This window comes from Nesoenas mayeri (genome assembly GCF_963082525.1).
Source record: "Nesoenas mayeri genome assembly, chromosome: 4".
Lineage (NCBI taxonomy): Eukaryota > Metazoa > Chordata > Aves > Columbiformes > Columbidae > Nesoenas > Nesoenas mayeri.
Genome location: NC_137540.1, coordinates 14,651,421 through 14,671,086, shown reverse-complemented (window position 1 = coordinate 14,671,086; position 19,666 = coordinate 14,651,421). Strand labels below are relative to the sequence as shown.

The 19,666-nt window shown below is 40.9% G+C and overlaps 2 protein-coding genes across 8 annotated transcripts in view; one reads left to right on the top strand and one right to left on the bottom strand.

The window, feature by feature from the left end:
* Positions 1-389: 389 nt before the first annotated feature.
* Positions 390-12,054, top strand: PGRMC2 (progesterone receptor membrane component 2). The gene is made up of 3 exons (XM_080343353.1): positions 390-768; positions 9,941-10,096; positions 10,848-12,054. The coding sequence occupies exons 1-3, from the start codon at positions 402-404 to the stop codon at positions 10,943-10,945; spliced, it is 621 nt and encodes a 206-aa protein (XP_080199479.1). The 5' UTR covers positions 390-401; the 3' UTR covers positions 10,946-12,054.
* A 4,519-nt stretch (positions 12,055-16,573) lies between these two features.
* Positions 16,574-19,666, bottom strand: part of LARP1B (La ribonucleoprotein 1B) — a 34,041-nt gene continuing 30,948 nt past the window's right edge. For 2 of the 7 annotated variants that reach the window (XM_080343505.1, XM_080343510.1), the window contains exons 18-19: positions 19,459-19,586; positions 16,574-18,787 (exon numbers count right to left, since the gene is read on the bottom strand). In XM_080343505.1, coding sequence (XP_080199631.1) covers positions 18,533-18,787; positions 19,459-19,586 — 383 coding nt within the window. In that variant the 3' untranslated portion in view covers positions 16,574-18,532. The remainder of the gene's footprint in view (positions 18,788-19,458; positions 19,587-19,666) is intronic. The other 5 variants (XM_080343509.1, XM_080343511.1, XM_080343506.1 and 2 more) reach the window with 4 other exon arrangements.

Sequence of the window (19,666 nt, the reverse complement as noted above, 5' to 3'; positions counted from 1 at the left end):
AGGGGAGGCCCAGGCGGGACAACGGCTGAGGGGAGGCGCGGGCGGGCAGCCGCTGAGCGCCCGATACGGCGGTTACACCGCGCGAGACGAGACGCACCTCCCTGCCCTCCCCTCGCGCTCCCGCCAACGCCACCTGGCCGCGCGCGGGGCGCTGGGAGCACGCGCAGGCGCGCTGGCGGCGGCGGCGCCGCCTCTCGCGAGCAGCGGCCGTTGGGCTGGCGGGGCGTGTCCGCTCCCAATTCGCCCGCGGGGCGCGAGCCTGCCGGGGGCGGTGCCGCCTGCCCCGAGCACCAATGGGAAGCGGGGAGCGGCGGGCGGGGGCGGGGCGGCGGCTGCCTCTCGTCTCCCCTGGGCGGGAGCGGGGCGGGGCCGTGGGGCGGGCGGGCGCTGGCCTGGCAGTGATGGCGGACGATCGGGATGGGAGGTTAAGGACTGAGGGGAGCAGCGACGGCAGCGGCCCAGCGGGGGGGGGCGCGGGGGACCCGCCGGCCGGTGCGGCGGCGATGGGCGGCGAGATGCTGCTGAACGTGGGGCTGCTGGCGCTGGCGCTGCTGGCGGCCTACCGGCTGTACCTGCGCTGGGGGACGCGGAGCGGGCCGGGGGGCGCGGCCCGGCAGAACCAGGCCGCGGCTCTGCCGCGCATGAAGCGGCGGGATTTCTCCCTGGAGCAGCTGCGCGAGTTCGACGGTACCCGCAACCCCCGCATCTTGCTGGCTGTCAACGGCAAAGTCTTCGACGTGACCAAAGGCAGCAAGTTCTACGGGCCCGGTGAGACACCAGCGCGCCGGGGCCTGGGGGGTCCTTCAGCGGCCGCCTCCCTCCCACCCACTCTCCCGCCGTGCCGGGCGAGGGCTCCGCGCCTCCTCCGGGCTGCCCGCCGCGTTTCTGGCGGGAGGGGGAGGCGGCGCCGGGAAGGACGGCGGGGATGTGCCGCGGCGGGCGCGCCCTGCCCCGCCGCCCCGGGCTGTGTGCTGGCGGCGCCCGGGCCGCACCCCCGCCTCGGGGGCGGTGGGTTTCAGAGAGGCCTGGCGGCGTCCCGCCGCTGGTGGCCCCACTCGGGCTCTCGGTTTGTCTCGGGCGGGCAACCCTGCGCTTTCCGGCCGTACGCGTCATGGGGCCGCCAGCTGCCCGCGGGGTGTCAGGGGAACCCGCCGTGCGAACCGCGACCTGTCGCTGCGGCCCGCAGCCCCGCGGAACGCCTGCCCGGGGCCGTCCTGCAGTTTTATACAGGTGAAGCAAAACGGGTCTCAGGTCTGTTCAGGCTTCCATCACACATCCAGTTTTCTGGTTGCCTAGATTTAGATGTGCAACGTTTAATTGTTTTTTTTCCCTATCTTTTCTAGTAGGTTTGCCAAGTGCAACTGAGCAATGATTCCTTCATTCTAACTCTTATGGTTCAGGAAAGAAAACAAAAAACCAAACCCAAACAAAAAGAAAACAACAGAACAACAACTAATTACCTATTAAAAGGTGCAAATGACATATTGGGTATGAATTTTAGTCAGGATAGAGGCAAGCAGGGAGAGCCCGAGTACTGATCTGTTGCTACCATTGAGAACAGTGCAGAAATAAACACAAATACAGAAAATAGAGTTCTTTGGAGCAGAAATGTATACTTCAGAGGTTCTGAAAAGTATGCTTCAAAGGCAGTGTTATGTTTCTGTTTTCTTATTGTGGGTTGTGAAGCTGCAGCATATTTTCTTCTAATAAGCAGTGTTCTTAATAATGAGCTGCATAAACTTACTAGTGAGCACTGTGTTCAAATCTGATGCCAAAGGAAATGAAGGTTATGACTGCTGATAATTTTCTTCCTTAAACAATGGTGGTTTGGAAAACTTGATCTAATCAAATTATGCGGGAGTTTTTGTAGTATGTATTGCAAATGTCCTCATATGAGGGGTGGAGGAAAGAGAGGATACTTCCCTCTACCCCCAAAATAGTGTAAGTTAAGTAATTATTATTTTATAATCCTGGGTTACAAAAATAAAAATATGAAATGGACATGTTAGAAGTCTTTGGTTCTTACCAGGGACGTGACAAGCAGTTGTATAGTTCAGTTGGGCTAACATTTTGTAATTCTTGTTATCCTCAAAGTTTGTGGTACCAACTCTGCTACCAGTCACAGAAATTGAGAATGAAATTTTCTGACTGGATACTGTAAAAGTTAACAGGAAATCTGAACTGCCTTGCCATGCCTTATTTTGCTTATTGACCAGTACAGCTGAGGAAGTGCAGTCTGGTGTGCTGCAGCTTTCATGACATTGAATTTGGCTCGTTTTTTGGCTTTCTCACTTTGAGGGTTTTTAAACCAAGACCTGTCTGCTGATATAAAATGCATGTAATGCATATGCACATGAAACTTAAAACTTAAGTAAATTTACAGATTGCTTCATAAATTATTCCATGAAATAATACTGAACCATAAACATTCACTTTAATGTGTATCAAACATAAATTAAGTTTTAGACTCTTCACTGTAGATATAATCACTAGTTCATGTCTTCAGCCTCTCTCTGGAGGTCTATTACTGTGAGGAAGCTAAAGGTTTATGTAATAGGACATGTCTGCTTTTTTGATAACTGGCAGCCACTGTTTTTCCTAAAGCAGTGCTTCCAGTTTTTCATGGAGAGGGACAAAGGCTTTTTTTTTGGCTTTGTTTTGTTTTCCCCACCCCCTCATAGTGAAATATTGCCTTTTTATAACAGAACTGGCATAATTTTTGGCTGTCAGATCTCTGTTACTTGGGACCGTGCACATTAGGATAGTGATGCTCAACCTGTGTGTTACTGGCTGTGTGTTCTACCAAATGTCTTTATTTTTGAATAGTGCTGACATGGTTTCCCTGTATGGATGCATGTTGGGGAATATTTTCTTGGAACTGTTTTGTGGCTGAAAAGAAGAAAAGCTAGTAGATGGTTTGCAGGCCTTGAAAGATCTGAGAAGAGTTAAGTGGAAAAGTCTTCTACAGGTGGTTGAGAAAGTCTTTTCAGAAAGACTTCAGTCAGAGCAGCCGGATATCCACAGCAGTTCTCTAGGTAATTTTATGGCTCATAGCTGGAGTATAGCAGGAGGAGTGCAAAGTGCACCAACAAAGCCATGGCCACATTTTGTTTAACAGAAGAAACAGTCGAGGGCACTGGCTTTGCTGACATTGCAGGCTTGGACTGTGAGCCTTTTGTACTTTGTTGAGGTACTGATGCGAAATAGTGCTTCAGCATTGAGGGTGGCAGAAAGCATTGGCTGAGGGCTCACTATCAAATCTTAAGTGTATCTGTTTGGGTTAATGTTGAATAATGTGGCTGTCTCAGAAGACTCCTGATGTTTTGAAATTAAGGTATAGGGTTTTTTCTTCGCTGTAGTTTGGATGCAAAGGCGTTCCTTATTTTTCTGCTTATAGCAGAAGCCTAAAAATGCATGGAAGTGTCATCTAGTCTGGATTTTTGTCCAGCAGTTGATATTGCATTAAAACATCCACCAAGCTTCTGATTTTATTAGAAGCTCTCCTGTTTTTAAGTTTCCATATACTGAATCATGTTATACTTTGGTCTGTTCCAATGGAGAGCCGTTTACAGTTAAGATTTTTTTAAATTGATAAATCATTCAAGTTATCCTTTCCAACAGCCATGATTGAAAACCTCAGTTTCTTGAACATTTAATCAAAATGTTTTCCTAATGTTTTGGTCTTCCTCATGTTGTCATCTTTAAGCCCTCCACAATTTATCTGATTCTTATCCTATTAATCTTTGGTATGTTTATAAGGCATTTTAGCTAAGAGCAAGAAATGATTATATCACACGTTTAACTGTCTGTGCCACCAAAAATCACTTTGGTTACATTGAACTCTAAATTAAAAACTTTACTTGCTGTGTTCTGTTCCAAAATGCTGCTTCCTGGGATAGTCCTCTGTCCTGCAAGGATGCCATTTGTTTCAGCGCTTCGTTTGTAGTTGTATTAAATACCACCTCCATTTGTGCTCAAATGAGTCAGTGTCCTAGAATGCTTCGCATGGTTATTAATTTTAATTAATTACTTTTCCACTTATCACCCTCAAACTCTAAAAGAGATAAAGTAAACAATTAGTGGCTCACTATTTAAAAAATCATGGAACCAGAATTTCAAAGAAGCTGTTTGGGGGTGATTTCCCCATCTCTAATCACATCTCATGACTTGGAGTCTAATGATTAGTGCACAGTGTGTGCTGTGTTGGGTTTATATCCTCATAATGAGAGATAGTTGTTACCATTCCATTTATTGCAACATTTAATTTCATGTTTGTTTGCATCAAGATTCCTGGTAGCATGTTGGTCTATAGAAGGGCATAGTATAACTTAATGTTTACAAATCTTAATAGTTAGCATTTAAATTGGCATGCCATGATGATGCTGTAAACAGGTTTTGATTAATTTATCAAATACTTTGCGCAGTTATGAAAAATATACAGCTTTGAGCATGACAAGATTATGTGCAGTCTAGTGTATACAGCTGTTCCACATCACTTCTTGCTTCTTAATGTTTTATGATTTTAAAAAAATCAGTTTCCTGACTTTGCTGCAATACGTTGTCACTGTCAACTCATTTCTCATCCCACTCTTGTCTTTCAAAGTGTCATGAAGATTTCTACTTCCAGATTGTCAGTATGTCAGATAGTATGATGTGGTAGTGTCATCATTGTTAATAACACATAGATGTTAAATCCAGTATGTAGCAGTGTAGCTCTCTTTCAGTTAGAAGAACCTGGCCGGCATTGTTTGCCTTATTATGGAATAAACTAGTAGTCAGAGCACTTTGCACTAAAGCCAGATACAGGATCTAGATCCTATATGGATTGTCAAGTATGGAGCTGTCTTCCAGGAATCTTCTGACTCGTTATCTGCCCTTTTAGTTGAAATTAGGTGACTGATTCTTGCACTTTATTCTCTGAGTTAAAAAGGAAGGAAGAGAGAGTGAGGCCCTCTGGTCTTATGCCTAAGAAGTTAGGTTTAGACCCCTCTTTCTAACCAGTACTCAGCATGTAGTCTTTGTGGATCGCTCTCTTAAGAACACTTACTTTTGATGCAAGCTGTAACTTAAAATTGACCCAAATATTTCCTTTCATGTAAATCTGGAGCAGTAAAGTTAAAATTATGTCGCCCTGAATTCCCAGTGATAAATGTTATTAGAAAGCTGCTGCTTTCAAGCTGCATCTCAAAATGGCTTTTTGTCTAATTTGTAGCTTTGTCATTCCCTCATAAAATATGAAACAGAAACCAACTTGTCAGGATTCAGATGGAAAATTTTAAATAGTGGAGATTTTGCTTTGATTTGGAGTGGAAAAGCTAAACAAAGTGGTAGAATGGAGCAGCTGTCAGTAACTTGCTCTGTTTCCCTTTGTTGCTTTAGCTTATATTAAAGGAGAGATTAGTCTACTTGTCTGCAGTTTAAGAAACGTTGTCCATGAATTTCTAAGCTTCGGACAAACTGGTCTGTATTTCCAGTGCAAAGAACATCTGGTATGCTTTGCATATTTGGTGGTGGCTTGGAAGTGCCCTTTAACTGTTAGAAGAAACTAAAGCTGTTGTAAAGTTGAACTGTTAACCTGTGTGGCTTCTTCAAAGAACTTGTATGAGTCTTGTGAGAATGAGTACAATTCTTAGGTTATAATATCACTTAAATAGATAAAAAGTCCACACGCAGTGATGTGTGATGCAGTCCCTGTGCTCACAGTCAGTGCACTCCAAAGGTCAGTGTACAATGTCCACCTTCATTACTGGTCTTGGAGCAATAGTCCAGGGTGTTCTGTAAAACTGGTATAGAACTGAAATGGTCAGGTAGTTTCTTTGGTACACCAAGAATATCTGCTAAAAATCTGAACACCCGCATAGGTTTTGGGGAAATTGTTGGCCAAAACAATTGAAAATTGATGCACATGGTGTACCAAAGTCCAGTTTAGCCTGTTTTGGACCAAGTGACTAGAAGCAGTGCTTCCAGAAAAAAGTTCAGCTTAGACAGCTTTATATCTCACATTTTTAAATACAGTGCTTTAATGTTTTTCTTTACCTGCTGTTGTTTTAGGATGTCTGCAAAGGGAAATTAAATCTTTGTTTGAGAACTGCAACAGGGCTAGGAGATAAACAAATCCTGAGTGCAGGAATTGGAAAGGTATTTTTACTGGCTGAAGAGCTTGATTTTGCCAGTTCTCAAGCTGCCAAGTTCATTTGTGAATAAAGATGAATGTCAGCCTGGAACAAGATGTGGAATTCATCCAGGTGGCCAGATTTTTAACTGTATTCTGAAAGAAAGTGAGGATCTGTGCTTCCTGTGAGTGGTAGCAGGTGGTGGGCAGCAGCGTTTTGCATGTGTTGTACCTTGGAGAGGGGTTTTATACAGGGAAGATGTGTAAGGTAAATTAGGTCTTTATACAGGGAGAAGAGGCGGGGGATACATGTGGAGATACACGGACAAATGTGTAGTCTTGATAACTGTTTGGTTTCAGTGCAAAAATAAAGGCAGGGTCTGGAACAAAGTGTTTTAATATGTGGAAGCAATGATGGGAAGAAAAGCATTCTTCAAGGAAAAAATGGCCTTCATGTAAGGCTTATAACTGTGTGTAGCCAAGTAACATGTAGCAGACATGTTTTAAAAGGGTTTTGGTACTTCCCTGACTTTTGTTGCTGCAAGATGCCAAATACGAGTGGGAGGAGAATTTTTTTAAAGAAATATTTTACTATGAAATAGCTAATTTGGGGGCATAGCAAAAGACCACCACTGAAATTTTGTGACAGGCTCCTAAAAAAATCAGTTTGGTCTACACGCCGATGTTAATAGCATCTCTTTTTACAATCTCTTCAGTATGTATATCATGTCGTGGTGCGATCAATTATTTAGAACAGGAGCCGGTCTAAATAGGTAGTCAGACAAAAGGAAAGAAAAGAAGGACTATGGGTAGGGTTTACAGAGTAAATTGCATCTGGTCATGAAAGAACTCTGTATGAGCACTTCTAGGGTTGCACTGCTGTCTCTACCTCGGAATCACGTATTTGAAGCATGTTTTCTCCTGGGGTTCTCTGTGCTGGCACCTTGCTGGATGCTTCTCCAAGCGTGACAAAATCTGATATGCGAAATACCTTTTCAAGATTGTTGAACCAGTATTTATATAAAAGTGAATAACAGACTAGGGCTTATAGCAAAACCCCAGACGTGTATATTCTATATTAATATAAAATATTGTACTTAATCTCTGTGTAAAAGTATCTGAATGGATGGAAACTTTAGAAATAATTGCTCATACAGAGATCTCTGAACTTCTGCTTTAGCAGCCCTGCAACTAAGGTGAATCCAGACTTGCACTTTGTTTTTTTTTAATAATCAAAATTCAATATTTGCATTTTAGTAAAGAATTAAAGAATGGCACATGTTTCTAAGTTACATTTGCAGAGCTGGAATTTGAGATGCTGTCTACCAAATCCAAAGGCCGTTTTTACCAGAACCTGGTATGGACCTGGCATGATGGTTTCTCTGTGAGTCCTGAACGCTTCCATGCTAAACATGATAGAATGTTAACATTTAAAATGCATTTTTTAAAAGGGAAAAAAAAACGGTTTAATAGCATCTGACATTACAATATATTTGCAGAAATTTTGCATTTATTAATCTTGATGCAAACTGATACATTCTAAAAGCATTGATGCTTTTAAGTATACTATTGAGATGTAAGGGTGTTCAGGGCTTGATACTAATAAATGTAATGTAATTCTCTTTTTAATGGAAATAATTGGAAGCAAGGTGGTGGACCAAGAGGTGACATCTCAGTAGGTGGTGTCAAGGAAGGGGAAGAGCATGCTCCTCTAACTCTGGTTAGCCAGAATTTTGAAAATGTGTTGCACAAATAACTAGTAGGGTTTATGGAAAGATGTGTTTTAAACTCTCCAGGGAAAGGAAGAACTGGGGACAAAATACTGTCGGTGGGGACATTAAGTAGCAATTTACAATGGCTCTGAAGGATGTGCTGATTTGGTGTGGTCTTTCTAAAAGCTGTTTATAGCTCCTGTGCTCATTATAGACATCAAAAACTAGATCACTTCAGTGATGGCTATTTTGAAGTGAAGCAAGACTTTTTGTTTGAAGCTTTTTGTTATGTTGCAAATTATGGCGGTCACTACCTCTTACCTTGTTTTATAGACAGTGACTAAGCATGCAAAATTTGTAGATTAAATATCTCAGTACAGGATTGATTTCAGTCCCTGAATCTTGTTTTTCAAATAAACATCTAATTCGGGCTACAAATAGGAAAACAGAGTTCACTAACACTCTTCACTTTGTTTCTCTTGAGTATTGTAAGTTTAGTCCCTGATTCCAGGGCTAGTTATTGGGGATGCTGTTCATGGAGTTAAATGACTAAAAAGACAAGCACAGAGATGCTGTTAATCATTATGGTCCCCCCTTATGCCCAGATCCATTTCTACAGTGCAAGCTTCCAGTTGATAGTTGTCTTCTGAAATTTTGCTTTTAAATCAGCTATTTTCAGAGAGATGGGGGAACTGTCTTTGGCGCACAAGACGCTTTTCTGTTCTCAGGTGTGACATTAAGCAGCTTACAATGCCAAGCCCTCTGGAGTGGAGAACCACCACCAGTTCTGGGCAGGCTGTAGTTTCTTCTAATCCATATGGTGCTCGGGTTCCCTGCCTCGGGAGCTCTTCCTGCTACCTTCAGCCTCTCTCAACCCTGAAGTCAATGCCCGGCAAGAGCAGATAGGTGTGGTGGCTGGAGCAAGCGGCCTGGAGGAACCCGGCCTCTCTGAATGCATGATGTCCTATGGCTTGCCCCACCACAGAAGAGGTCTGAGGTGCTACAGCAGGCAATAGAGGGGGTGAAGGACAGTGTGTTGCTGCTTCCTTGTGTTTATTCTTGTCCACGGGTGCTGCCTTCAGGCTGATGGCCATTGTCGTCTTCTGAGAGGTAAGCCAGAGGAGGCTTCTGGCCTATTGATCTTCAAGTAGTGACCACTCTTCATAATGGCTTGGGCATTTTCCTGGTCCTGAGCTGCTGCAGTTAGTACAGAAAATTTTCAAGTGTTCTTTTTGTTTTGTTTTTGGTATATCTTTGGTTTTTAATTGAGCTGAATTAAGATATTTGGGTTTAGGTCAAGAAAATCTAAGATAACAATATGCTCCAAGTTCTTTAATTAAAATTTAGGAAAGCCAGTTGCCAACCTTGTCCTGAAAGTTGTTGGTTTGCAAATCATCCATTTGTCTTTGTCATAGAATTTATTTGATAGTCATAGCTCAAAATCTTATGAGCATGTTTGTGCTGCTTTGCATCAGTCAAAAAGCACAAAGAAAGTAGCCACTTTATATTCATAATGTGAAGATTTGTGCAGTTTTCAGGAACAACACAGGACATGAATATGGGTGATTCTGCTGCCCAGAATAAATTAGGTTGTGTCCACAGAAGGACAAAACGTGTCAAAAGATGTGCTGTCTGTCAAGTGTGTAGAAAGTTGTGATGGTTCTATAAGTGAAGTTATTAATTAGCACTCTTAAGTTCTATTTATTGATAAAATTCAATGGATTTCTGAAAGATGTCTATACAGCTTGGTTCTATTAATGCCTGACTTCTAAGTAGTCTATGTTTTGCTTAATAGAAGTACGTTTCTTTTGAATTCCAGCCTCCAGTCTCTTTGGAATTTATATCAACTGACTTGCATCAAATGGAAGGGGTTTTCCCAGATATCCCTTCAAAGCCTTTTTCCTGGTACCGCTTCCCTGGGCAGACTTTATCTCCTAATGACTCTTAAGATTGAATTGCAGTGCTGTTGAACGTCCAACAGCCATCGTGTTCCAACTATCCCTGCTCCCATCACTGCAGAAGTTTAATGTATGGCTTTGGCACACTGTATAAAAAACTGAGATCAGTTACCATATACAAAGACTTGAAGGTATCGATTTTGTCTTTCTGTTTTCAGAGGGTCCATATGGAATATTTGCTGGCAGAGATGCCTCCAGGGGACTAGCAACTTTCTGTCTAGATAAAGATGCACTCAAAGATGAATATGATGACCTATCGGACTTAAATGCTGTACAGATGGAAAGTGTCAGAGAGTGGGAAATGCAATTTAAAGGTAAATTATCAAATTAGCAGCACATTTTTAAGTTAAGGAAACGCTCGTAATAAAAATGACTGATTTGGGCTTGGGGCAGCTTTTGAAGAGATGTTGACAGCAACATTAATAATGCAATGTAACTTTCTTAGAAAAGACCAGGGATTTCAGGCCAGCCTTTCATAAAGAGGATTCCACTATATCCCACTAGAGCTTTTTCAGTCTTCTAGTTTTATACAAGAAAGCTGTTCTCTGCTCTTCGGCGCAGAATTTCACTCTTGAACCTCAGTGTAGCTCAGCCAGTGGAATTCCTGCTCACAGGCTGTTGGCTTTGGATGCCATGGAATTATGATTAGGACTAAGAGTTGTTTTGGCATGAAGAACTGAACAAGTTTGTCTTGAAATAATTTCTAAAAAATAAAGAAGCATGCCTCTGGAGGGAGGGGGAGCGATTCTTCACATTAATTGAAATCAAAACAGGCTGAGGGCATTTGTGCCGGTTTTAATAGCAGCGTTTCCAGCCACTGTTTGATAAAGCTCGCCTGGTTAGCTGTGGAACAATTGAAACAAAGTTCTTGGAGTAGAAAAATAAGTTAGCAGCAATGGCATCAAGAATGCTTTAGGAGGCTGAGCTTACCGATGAATTGCCATCTATTTTGGTGATTCAGGTTCAGAACCATAGTTGTAGAAGAAAAAGTGAATTTGCAGCCGTGCAGGCTTACTAGCAAATGCAGTTGTATTTGATTGTAATGGAATCATAAATCTTTTTCAGAAAAATACGACTACGTAGGTAGACTCCTAAAACCAGGGGAAGAACCATCAGAATACACAGATGAGGAAGATACCAAGGATCACACTAAACAGGAATGAACTTTGTAAACAACCAAAGTCAGGGGCCTTCGGAACTGCAACCTCTTATTCCCCATCACAGAATGTCCTGCATCTTTGGGTACAGTTCATCTGCTGCGAAAAACATTCAACAGGTTTTGTACAAGGAAAATAATATACTCACAAATGAAGATTTGAATACTAGACATTATTTGTGCTGCCAAACTTTTTGTTGAAGTTTATTCGAAATGTCTGGTTAAGCTTCGTTAGTGAAGAGGGGCCAGGGATTTAAAGGTAAAAAACGCTATTCCTTTTTATCAGTAAGCTGAAGCCTTCAAATAGTATGTGTTACAAGCTCTCTAAAAGACGTGAGTCTTCAAGCTCAGTGGAAGGTTTGAATCTTGTTTCGTGTGTGTCTTCTCCTTCAGCATTACAGACAGACGTACTCATGTACATCAGTATCAGTAGGTTAGACTACTGAAGCTGGTGCTAAAATGTGAATTTCCAATTTTGTTTTGTATGTGGGCGTTAGTAGCCCCGGCAGAATACTTCAGTTCTCTAAGAGAAGTCCATGTAGATTAGGATGGGGGTAAAATTCATCCTTTTCTCAAAAGGATTGGGTAAAACTTTTCCTCTGCAACAACTGTTATCTGAAGCTTGCCTCTCCCCTCTTTTCCCATACTCTAAATCAAATCAAATCAAATCTTAATTGTGCCTTATTTCGCTTACATAGACTTGAATCGTTTTAAGAGACAGCCCCAAAATTGTGGTTTCATAGTCACTACAAGCAGCATTGAGACTGAAGTTAGAATGTTCTGTTGACTGGAAAACCTTGATGTCATTCTGTGTATAGAATGTAAAAGAGGAATACTCAGTGTTACTGCCATATGTTAATACTACATATACTTAAATTAGCATTGTGATGGCCAAATGCATACTCCCATGCTTCTTCTTAAGTAATTACAAACACACACAAAAAATCACCCTTCCTCCTCTTCCAGAAGCTGCCTAACTTTTGGGAGCACAGCCTTCACACCCCGGAGAGGGAAGGGGCCTGCGCGCGTGTGTCTGTGTGCGTGTCTGAATGCAAGACTTGGGAGGGATTGTTTCTGCAGATATTGTAAATACGAGTACCATTTTAATAAAGCATGTACAATACCAAACGTGCTGTCAGCCTTTATGTAGAAGCTGCTACGCAGAACTGGAGTTTGATGGAACACAAAGCAAGGCAAAGAAGCGTTCGATACGAAACATCCACTGCTGTTAATCCTGTTCCTCACTCTTGTGAGTTGTTTTTCCTTTCAAGACCCAGCTTTTGAAGAGTCTTAAGGACTTACTCAGGTAAGCTGTACTTAAGAGAATAAACCTATGTGGATGCATTTATGGTGGGGAAAAAAAACCCCAGTGATTGTAAATAAAGGAGAAGCATTCTAGAAAATCATGTAATGTACAGTAAATACATCTTGTGGCACTGATACAACAAGAACGCTATCACTCAACATATTGTAGAAATGTCACTGTACCCTGCTAAATTCAGAACTGTGACACTATTAAGCTTTATGCCTTACACCTGTACCCATGTTTGCATATTTCACCTGTGGTAAGTCTATAGTAACAGATTTCTGTATGTACAAAAATCTGCCATCAAATCACATGTAGTTCATGTGTCCTAAAAGGCAGGTTAAAGTCTCTCCTTTGCATATCCAGGCTTGGCATAGAATAGTTTGATCGCAGCAGCAGCTGGGGCCAGGTTACACTCGCTAGTTCTTGCACAGGCTGAACAACCTGTTAGGCCTGTGGCTGTTCAGCTACTGCCCGTAACTGACGGAAGCGCTGGTTCTCGCTTCAGCCGTGTCCTTATAAGCTGAGCGTTAGTGCAGCATCCAGCCTCCAGTTTGTAGAGCAGAACTATAAGTGTCTGCTCATCCTAACACTGCTGAAATGCTGGGTATGCCGGTGTAACTAACCGCAAAAATATGTGTTCTAGGTGGAATGATGAAAGTTACCAAGGAATAAAGGAAAGCTTGCTTGCATTGGACAGGAGCTGGGAGTTCTTTACCTGGCTGCTTCACTAGGTGGTGATATGTTTGTTTTTTCTTTGTTGTTTTTTTACACTAAATCTCTCAATGAAAGGTTTTACACTACATTTCATGTACTGCTTTTCACTTTTATGTTTTGCTCCAGCTCTTGCACCTGGTCACGGCACAACGATGTGTGGAGCAGGAAAGGACACCAGATCAACTTTTTTGTTCTTTTTCCCCAGGCTTCCACATAAAAATATATGTACTATGTGTTACAGCTTCTTCCATACAAAGTGATGACTGGTGGTTTGTAACACTTGCCATGAATTACTCTGCTCCTCCCTCGTTACAGCTGTTTGTATTGAAAGAACAGTAGTTTTGCATATGCTGTGACTTCTGACCCAAGTGCAGTGTTTTCCTTTCCCTTGCTACAAGAACAGGCACTGAGGCTTAGTCACATTGAATTTATGTGAAGTTGGCTATCCTTTGGTGGTTTTTTATTATTTTAAAAGAACAATGCTCAAATTTTTATGACAGGATTGAAATGCAGGCCAGGAAAAGGATGACTTGCTTTGAAGCAAGTTACTGGTAACTGCAAAGAATACGAAACTGTCATCTCTGGCAGCAAGTATGTTGCATAGACTTAATCCTGTATTTCAATGTCTAGTGGATCTAAATTAGCCTCATTCATCCTGTGTACAAAGTCACTGGTGATTTAAAGCTGACAACCTAACTAAAAGTGCTTTAAAGCATACACTGTAGCTTTCATTTTTATAAAAAGTTGACACCTACAAAGAATAACTTAAAATAATGTCAGATCCATCAAAATTTCAGTGCAATTAATATAATAATTTTATGGAGGCATTCATCTGTGTAACATTTGTGTCAATCACTTGGTCAAAATTCGCTATTAACTAAAATGACAGGCAGCTTGGTACTGACAATGTGTTAAATTTTGTTTAAGCAACATAAGGGACTTGAAGGGAGTATTTATCATCATCTTTAGAAACAAAATACATTTCCAGTTTAATAAAAGGACTTGTTTTCCTAGGCTAGACCTAGTGTTAAACTAGTTCGACTAGTCATTTGTTTTGACATTTCTGCCTCATTTGTACATTGCTTCCCAAAAAATCCTTTATGGCAGGAAACCTATTTTTAAACCTTCTTGATTAAAGAAAAAAAAGTACCATGTTGGTACTTAATTTGAACATGAATTTCCACTAAGGGCTACAGAATTACCCTTTTACCTGCTCATCCTCGCTTGTATCTTTTTATCGAGTTAAATCTACTTTTCCTTGGCTGATGTTTCAATTTTCCATCCTTCAGAGTAAGCCCCAGCATACAAAATTAAAAAGCAGTTTGGCACTCTCCTTCTGATCTTGTTTCACTTTAAGTATCTTAGTTCTAAGCTGTTTTCTAACTTTTTTTAATTCCCACAAAATCAGTTTGATTTCATCATCTTCATTCTAAAGGTCAAGGCATAGTTACTTAAACCTCACTTATGTTTTGTTTGAGTCTCCTTTACAGTTGTTTTTTTTCTACACTTAAAGCTTGTGGGATCTCATTTCCTCCAGGAAATAGAGGCATTGTTGTGCAGAATGGTACAAAATATTGATCAGATCTAGTTCTTTGAAAATAATGGTCTCCCTGGCTGTGCTTTGGGGTTGCTTTGGGTTATTTTTGGACCAAGCTGTGTAGTTTTTCATGAAGCAACTACCTACTGAAGTATGGCTGAAATTCATTTATTCAGCTGAGAGCACGTTTGTGATGAGGTGCTGTGGCCTTAGAACCCTTCTTGCTGTCCTAGTTATGTTGTTTCACGTTGCAGACTCCAGTGTGGGCTGTGGGGAAGAACCTGCCCTCACTGTCTGACTGATGCTCAGGCATGAGTGGAATGATCCAGTTGCAGCTGGAGATTTGGCTCTTTACTCCTTTTCCTACTTAACTTTGGCCTCAAAGGCTTACTTGAATACAGAAACCAAATAAATATGAAAGCTACTGACAAATCCTTCCACTAGCTTCTGATTTATGGTTAAAGGTAAATGTTTACAGGTTGGGTTCTTTTGATAGAACATGGGAGCCAAAGTTAGTTCGAATGCAGGTTAAGGTTTGTTCACCTGTAAATTAAAACAACCACAAAAAAAAAAAACCCTAAACATGTTCTTCACCCTTTCTGTTTGGGGGTTCTTGTGGTTTTGTGTATTTTTTTCTTGTACCAGAAGGCAGCAATTTATAATGTGTTTCATAGAGATCTAGTCTGGCACTGCAACCTTCCTGCAAAAAGTTCACTAATAAATTGCCCTCATATTCTGGTTACAAAGTTTATTTCTTTTTTTAAGATATTATAATATTTTACTGACCTGTCAAGTGTTTTAGGTAGCTGGGCAAAACCTACAAGTGTATACACCATGTAAGCATCTAATAATAAAGCCTTGTGAAGGTGTAAAGTTCTGGGTTTGTCACTTAACCACAATCATTCAATTACTGTTTGAACAAAAGCTTTCTCTTCACTGACTTTAGCACCCACTTCACAGCACTGAAATCACTCTCTTTTGGTTTTAGGTACTTGAAGGCATGATTTTTAAAAATTATTTTACTAGAAAGAACATTGAAAGGTGATTAGTTGAGGTTACTAACCAAGGCACTACTTTAGAATAGATTCCTTCAAAATAATGTTGCTGTTCCAGCTGTGCTCTGAAGTTTCACACTGCTTAGCTCATAGAATGGTAGTACCTTAGAAAAGTTAACAGCTGTTAAGTCCACTATGGGGTCAAGTTTTGCCTCCCACAGAGACCCCGATCCCTGTTAAACTCCAGGAGCACCAGTCACACAGTCTAGTACTGCTAAGGATAGGAACACATTACCTGGTCTCCATCACGAACAAGAGCCAGCTTGAGTCTTCCCCTCATTCCCTTTTAAAAAGCCTTTACAATCCAGTACTTTGAGCTTGTCTAAGGAAAAATCTTAATGAGTTTAGGCAGGGTGGCATTTCGAAATATTTGTATGGTCATTCCTCACCAGAAGAAATGAAGACAAACCTAATAAACCTTTAATAAGCACAGGGGAGAATTTTTAGACAAGGAAAGGTCGAAGACTTGGTTAGTGTTCAGTACCAGACTGCTGTTAGGAGACAGCCATTCATCAGAAAGACAAACTGAAGGCTGGCTTAAATGGATCTGAAAAGCATTGGAAAGCATGTTGGACACATGCGTGTGCATGTGTTCCAAGGCAAATGTATGGTTCTGCAACTATGCCAGTTACTGGAAGGTGATTAAGCACCTGAAAGCCACATATAGAAAGCTAAACCAAGCTTAACCAGTGAAGTCTTTGGGGTTCATTCTAAAATTCAACAGTTGTCAGCTCGGTGTGCAATGTAAGGATCGTTCTTCACACCTGTGTGCAAGGGGAAAGGAGGGAGATTCAAGCTCCTTGGAGGTGAGAGGGGACATTGCTGAGAGGCAGCCAGAGCTGCCAAGGGACCTGTGTGGCTTTTTATCTGCAGAAATAAAGGGACACTGTCTAAGCAACTGGCCCTGTAGAGGCCAACAGGACAGGCAGCAGGTAAAGTATTCACTCTCTTTGCTTTCAGCCGTATTTATCATTCAACTGACACATTTTTCTTTGACAAAAAACGAGTGATATGAAAATCAATCAATACTGAACGTGACAAAAGCTGGCTCGCATTCTAAGAACCACTTCAGCCCTTAACAGGTTGGGTTTCCCCAGTACCTTAATGCCCCAGAGGCAACAGAAATTCACTGCAATTTTACAGCCTTACGCTCTTTCAAGTTGTTTTTCTTCACGCTTCGGAGGGACAAAAAAAAAAAGTTAATATACAACATTATTAGGGTTTTTTTGGTTGTTTTTATAAAATTTGTCAAGATATCACAAAATTACACACACAAAAAGCTTAATCTGCACATTTTCCAATGAAAAAATGGAAGGAAATATCTTAAATCTATTACTTGTATATACAATTTCAATCCAAATTTACATTTGCATCATTTTCTTGAGTAGCAAGAGGCATGGATCAAACACAGGATTGAGATGTGTCACTTCAGCACATTTATAGGATGTCATTTAAAATATCGGTGTGTGTTCATTTAAATCCATTTAGAACAGGCCACTTACAAAAGGCTCGATTTTGTATTGAAATTGCATTAAGTGTCGGGAAGGCCACTGCTAACAGGTTCTCATTTACAATGCAAACATTCCTAATTCATTTCATTGAGATTCACCAGACAACGGCTAAAGAATTAATGGACTTGGTAGAGCCTCTGAGATCCGATACAGGTTTAAAACCTGCTCTGTGGATGTGCGGTCAGTTAGGACACCCTCAGGGCTTAAGGCATTTGTGCTAGACAGAACTATTTACTGTTAACTAACAAAGAGCTGAAATTCTGCTCACCTACTCTTAGAAGAGGTAAATTGCCCAATCAGTTCTCCTTGAGTCTTGAAAAACAAAGTAATGAGTTTAATAAGAAATTACAGGATATAAACATCCCCCTCTTTCAGCTACACAAATTAATTTGTATTTGACTAATTTACATTCAGTGAAATTGTATCTAGACCTGTTTGAAATTATTTAGGCTTAGCTAGCACAATTTAAGCAGAAATTCACTCAGATATTGCAGAAAAAAAAAAAAGCAAAAAAAATAATTTGACAAGGAATACTTTGTTTCCCTCCAAACTCATTTTCATTAGTTGAAATACGGAGGAAAAAAAGATTTTAAACAATTCTGCTTCTCCTATTAAGAGTACTTCATCATTAGAGAATTCAAATGAAGACACCTCTCAGGCTGAGAATAATTTCAATAAGTCTGCTGTTTTATCAACCTACACAAGCTGTAGATACTGTCTGTTAATTTAAGACACTATGAAATCAACAGATCCATTTCCCCCCTTTTTTTCCTGTTGCTCAAGTTACTAAGAACCAGTACTGAAGGAAATATCTGCAAAACTATCCCAGTTACGTCCACTCAAACTCCATACTTAATAAAATACTAACTATGGAGACCTTGAAAAAAAAATAGAAACTATGTCTTTAAATAGAATCCAGAAATGCAGTTTCCTATATAGCTGCACATTCTCGGGTGTGCTTTTGCACAAAAACATACTTTTTCATAGTTACAGATTCAGGAGCAAACCAATCACATAAATCCTTTCTTTTACATTTAAAATTATACATATAACATCATCTTTTTTGCTTTGGTAAAATACAAATAATGAGAAAATCTGGGTAAAGAAAGCACAGTAAATACCACAGATATGTCATACCTTTTTTAAGAAATATGAGCTGAAATGTAAGGCATCCCCCAAAGTATCTTTTGCATATGCAAGGAATGCGGTTCTTTGTAAACAAAAGCTTGAGGAAAGCAATACTGGAGCCAAAGAATCTTCCCTAGGATCCTTCTGATGATGCCAAAACCAAGAGCTACTCTCCTAGGGTAGGTGTTTTGGAACTAAATCCTGTGAAAAAGAGAATCCAATCCTTTGTCTTCCCATACATTTTTAATCATGTGTTAGATTGGCTCACCTTCAAGATCTCCGAATTAAAACAGTGATGATGTAAAAGTTGATTCTCAGGGACGCAGGTCTGTCTTTGAGTCTATTTTTCTGGTACATCACTTTCTATAGATTTGGCGGCAGCATTGCTATGGCCTATGGACGCTTGCACAGTATGGCCAGCGGTGACACTTCCCAGTGCCCGGGACTGACAGGCCACTGTGGGTTTAGCCGCAAGAAGCGTTTTAGAAGAGTTAGACTGATGTCTGCGATGAGCTGAATCCTCAGATGTTGCAGCAACCGGTCTCTTTCTGCCAGATTCTTCACTCATAGGAGGCTGAAAATAAACGTTGTCAACCTATTAAAGATTTTTCTGTAAGGACTGGTGGTATTTGCCTTTGCATATACATAAAGAATCACAAAAAACAGAGCATTCCATAATTAGGACCTCAGATCTAGTAATCTTAGATATTCAGTCAGGCCTAGTAATCTCAGTTATTCACAACTCACAGATGATATTCCAAAGCCTTCCCGGCTGTTTAGCTGGAAGTGCAAGTGCATGACATAACTAAGGACTTTGAACAGTCTTGCAGCATTATTTAATCATCGCTGCCCAAATATTTGCCAGAGCTCTTAGAAAACTAGGATCCCAGAGGCCGATGGTGAGGTAGTACTCCTCAACCCATCTATGAAAAGCAGGGCAGCACTGTACTCTGGGATGACACGGTTCAAGAACTCAGCATTCTACAGAAAGGACATGTCGAATTTGGCATATGAAGTCTCAGCAACAACGTGTGTCATATTTCATTAAGAAAAGCCAGTTGGGCATTAATTCATTTGCCAAATTCCTCAACAGTGTCGAAGTCGTCAGTCTTTCCAGATGACAAACTATTTTTTGCTATTTATTTCATTACACAATAAAAAGGCATCAATGGAACCATATTTTGGGTCAAAAAAGGACCTCAGTTTACCCTGAAGGAAAAATATTTGTACACTCAATATTTATCTAAAATAGGTATTGAAACTTACATCCACTCTGAAGTCCTCCAGTCTCTTAAATTTACTAAGGTATTCTTGGAGTTTGGGGTCAATAGTTGGAGTCTTGTGTTGAGAATATTTTAGATAAGCCCAAAATTTTTCCAGTCCATATAGCTGACCTGAAAACAGAAAAAGATAATTTTACCAATTTATAAAGGTCAGACTTAATTAAAAACTTAATTATTCACTGGTAACTATA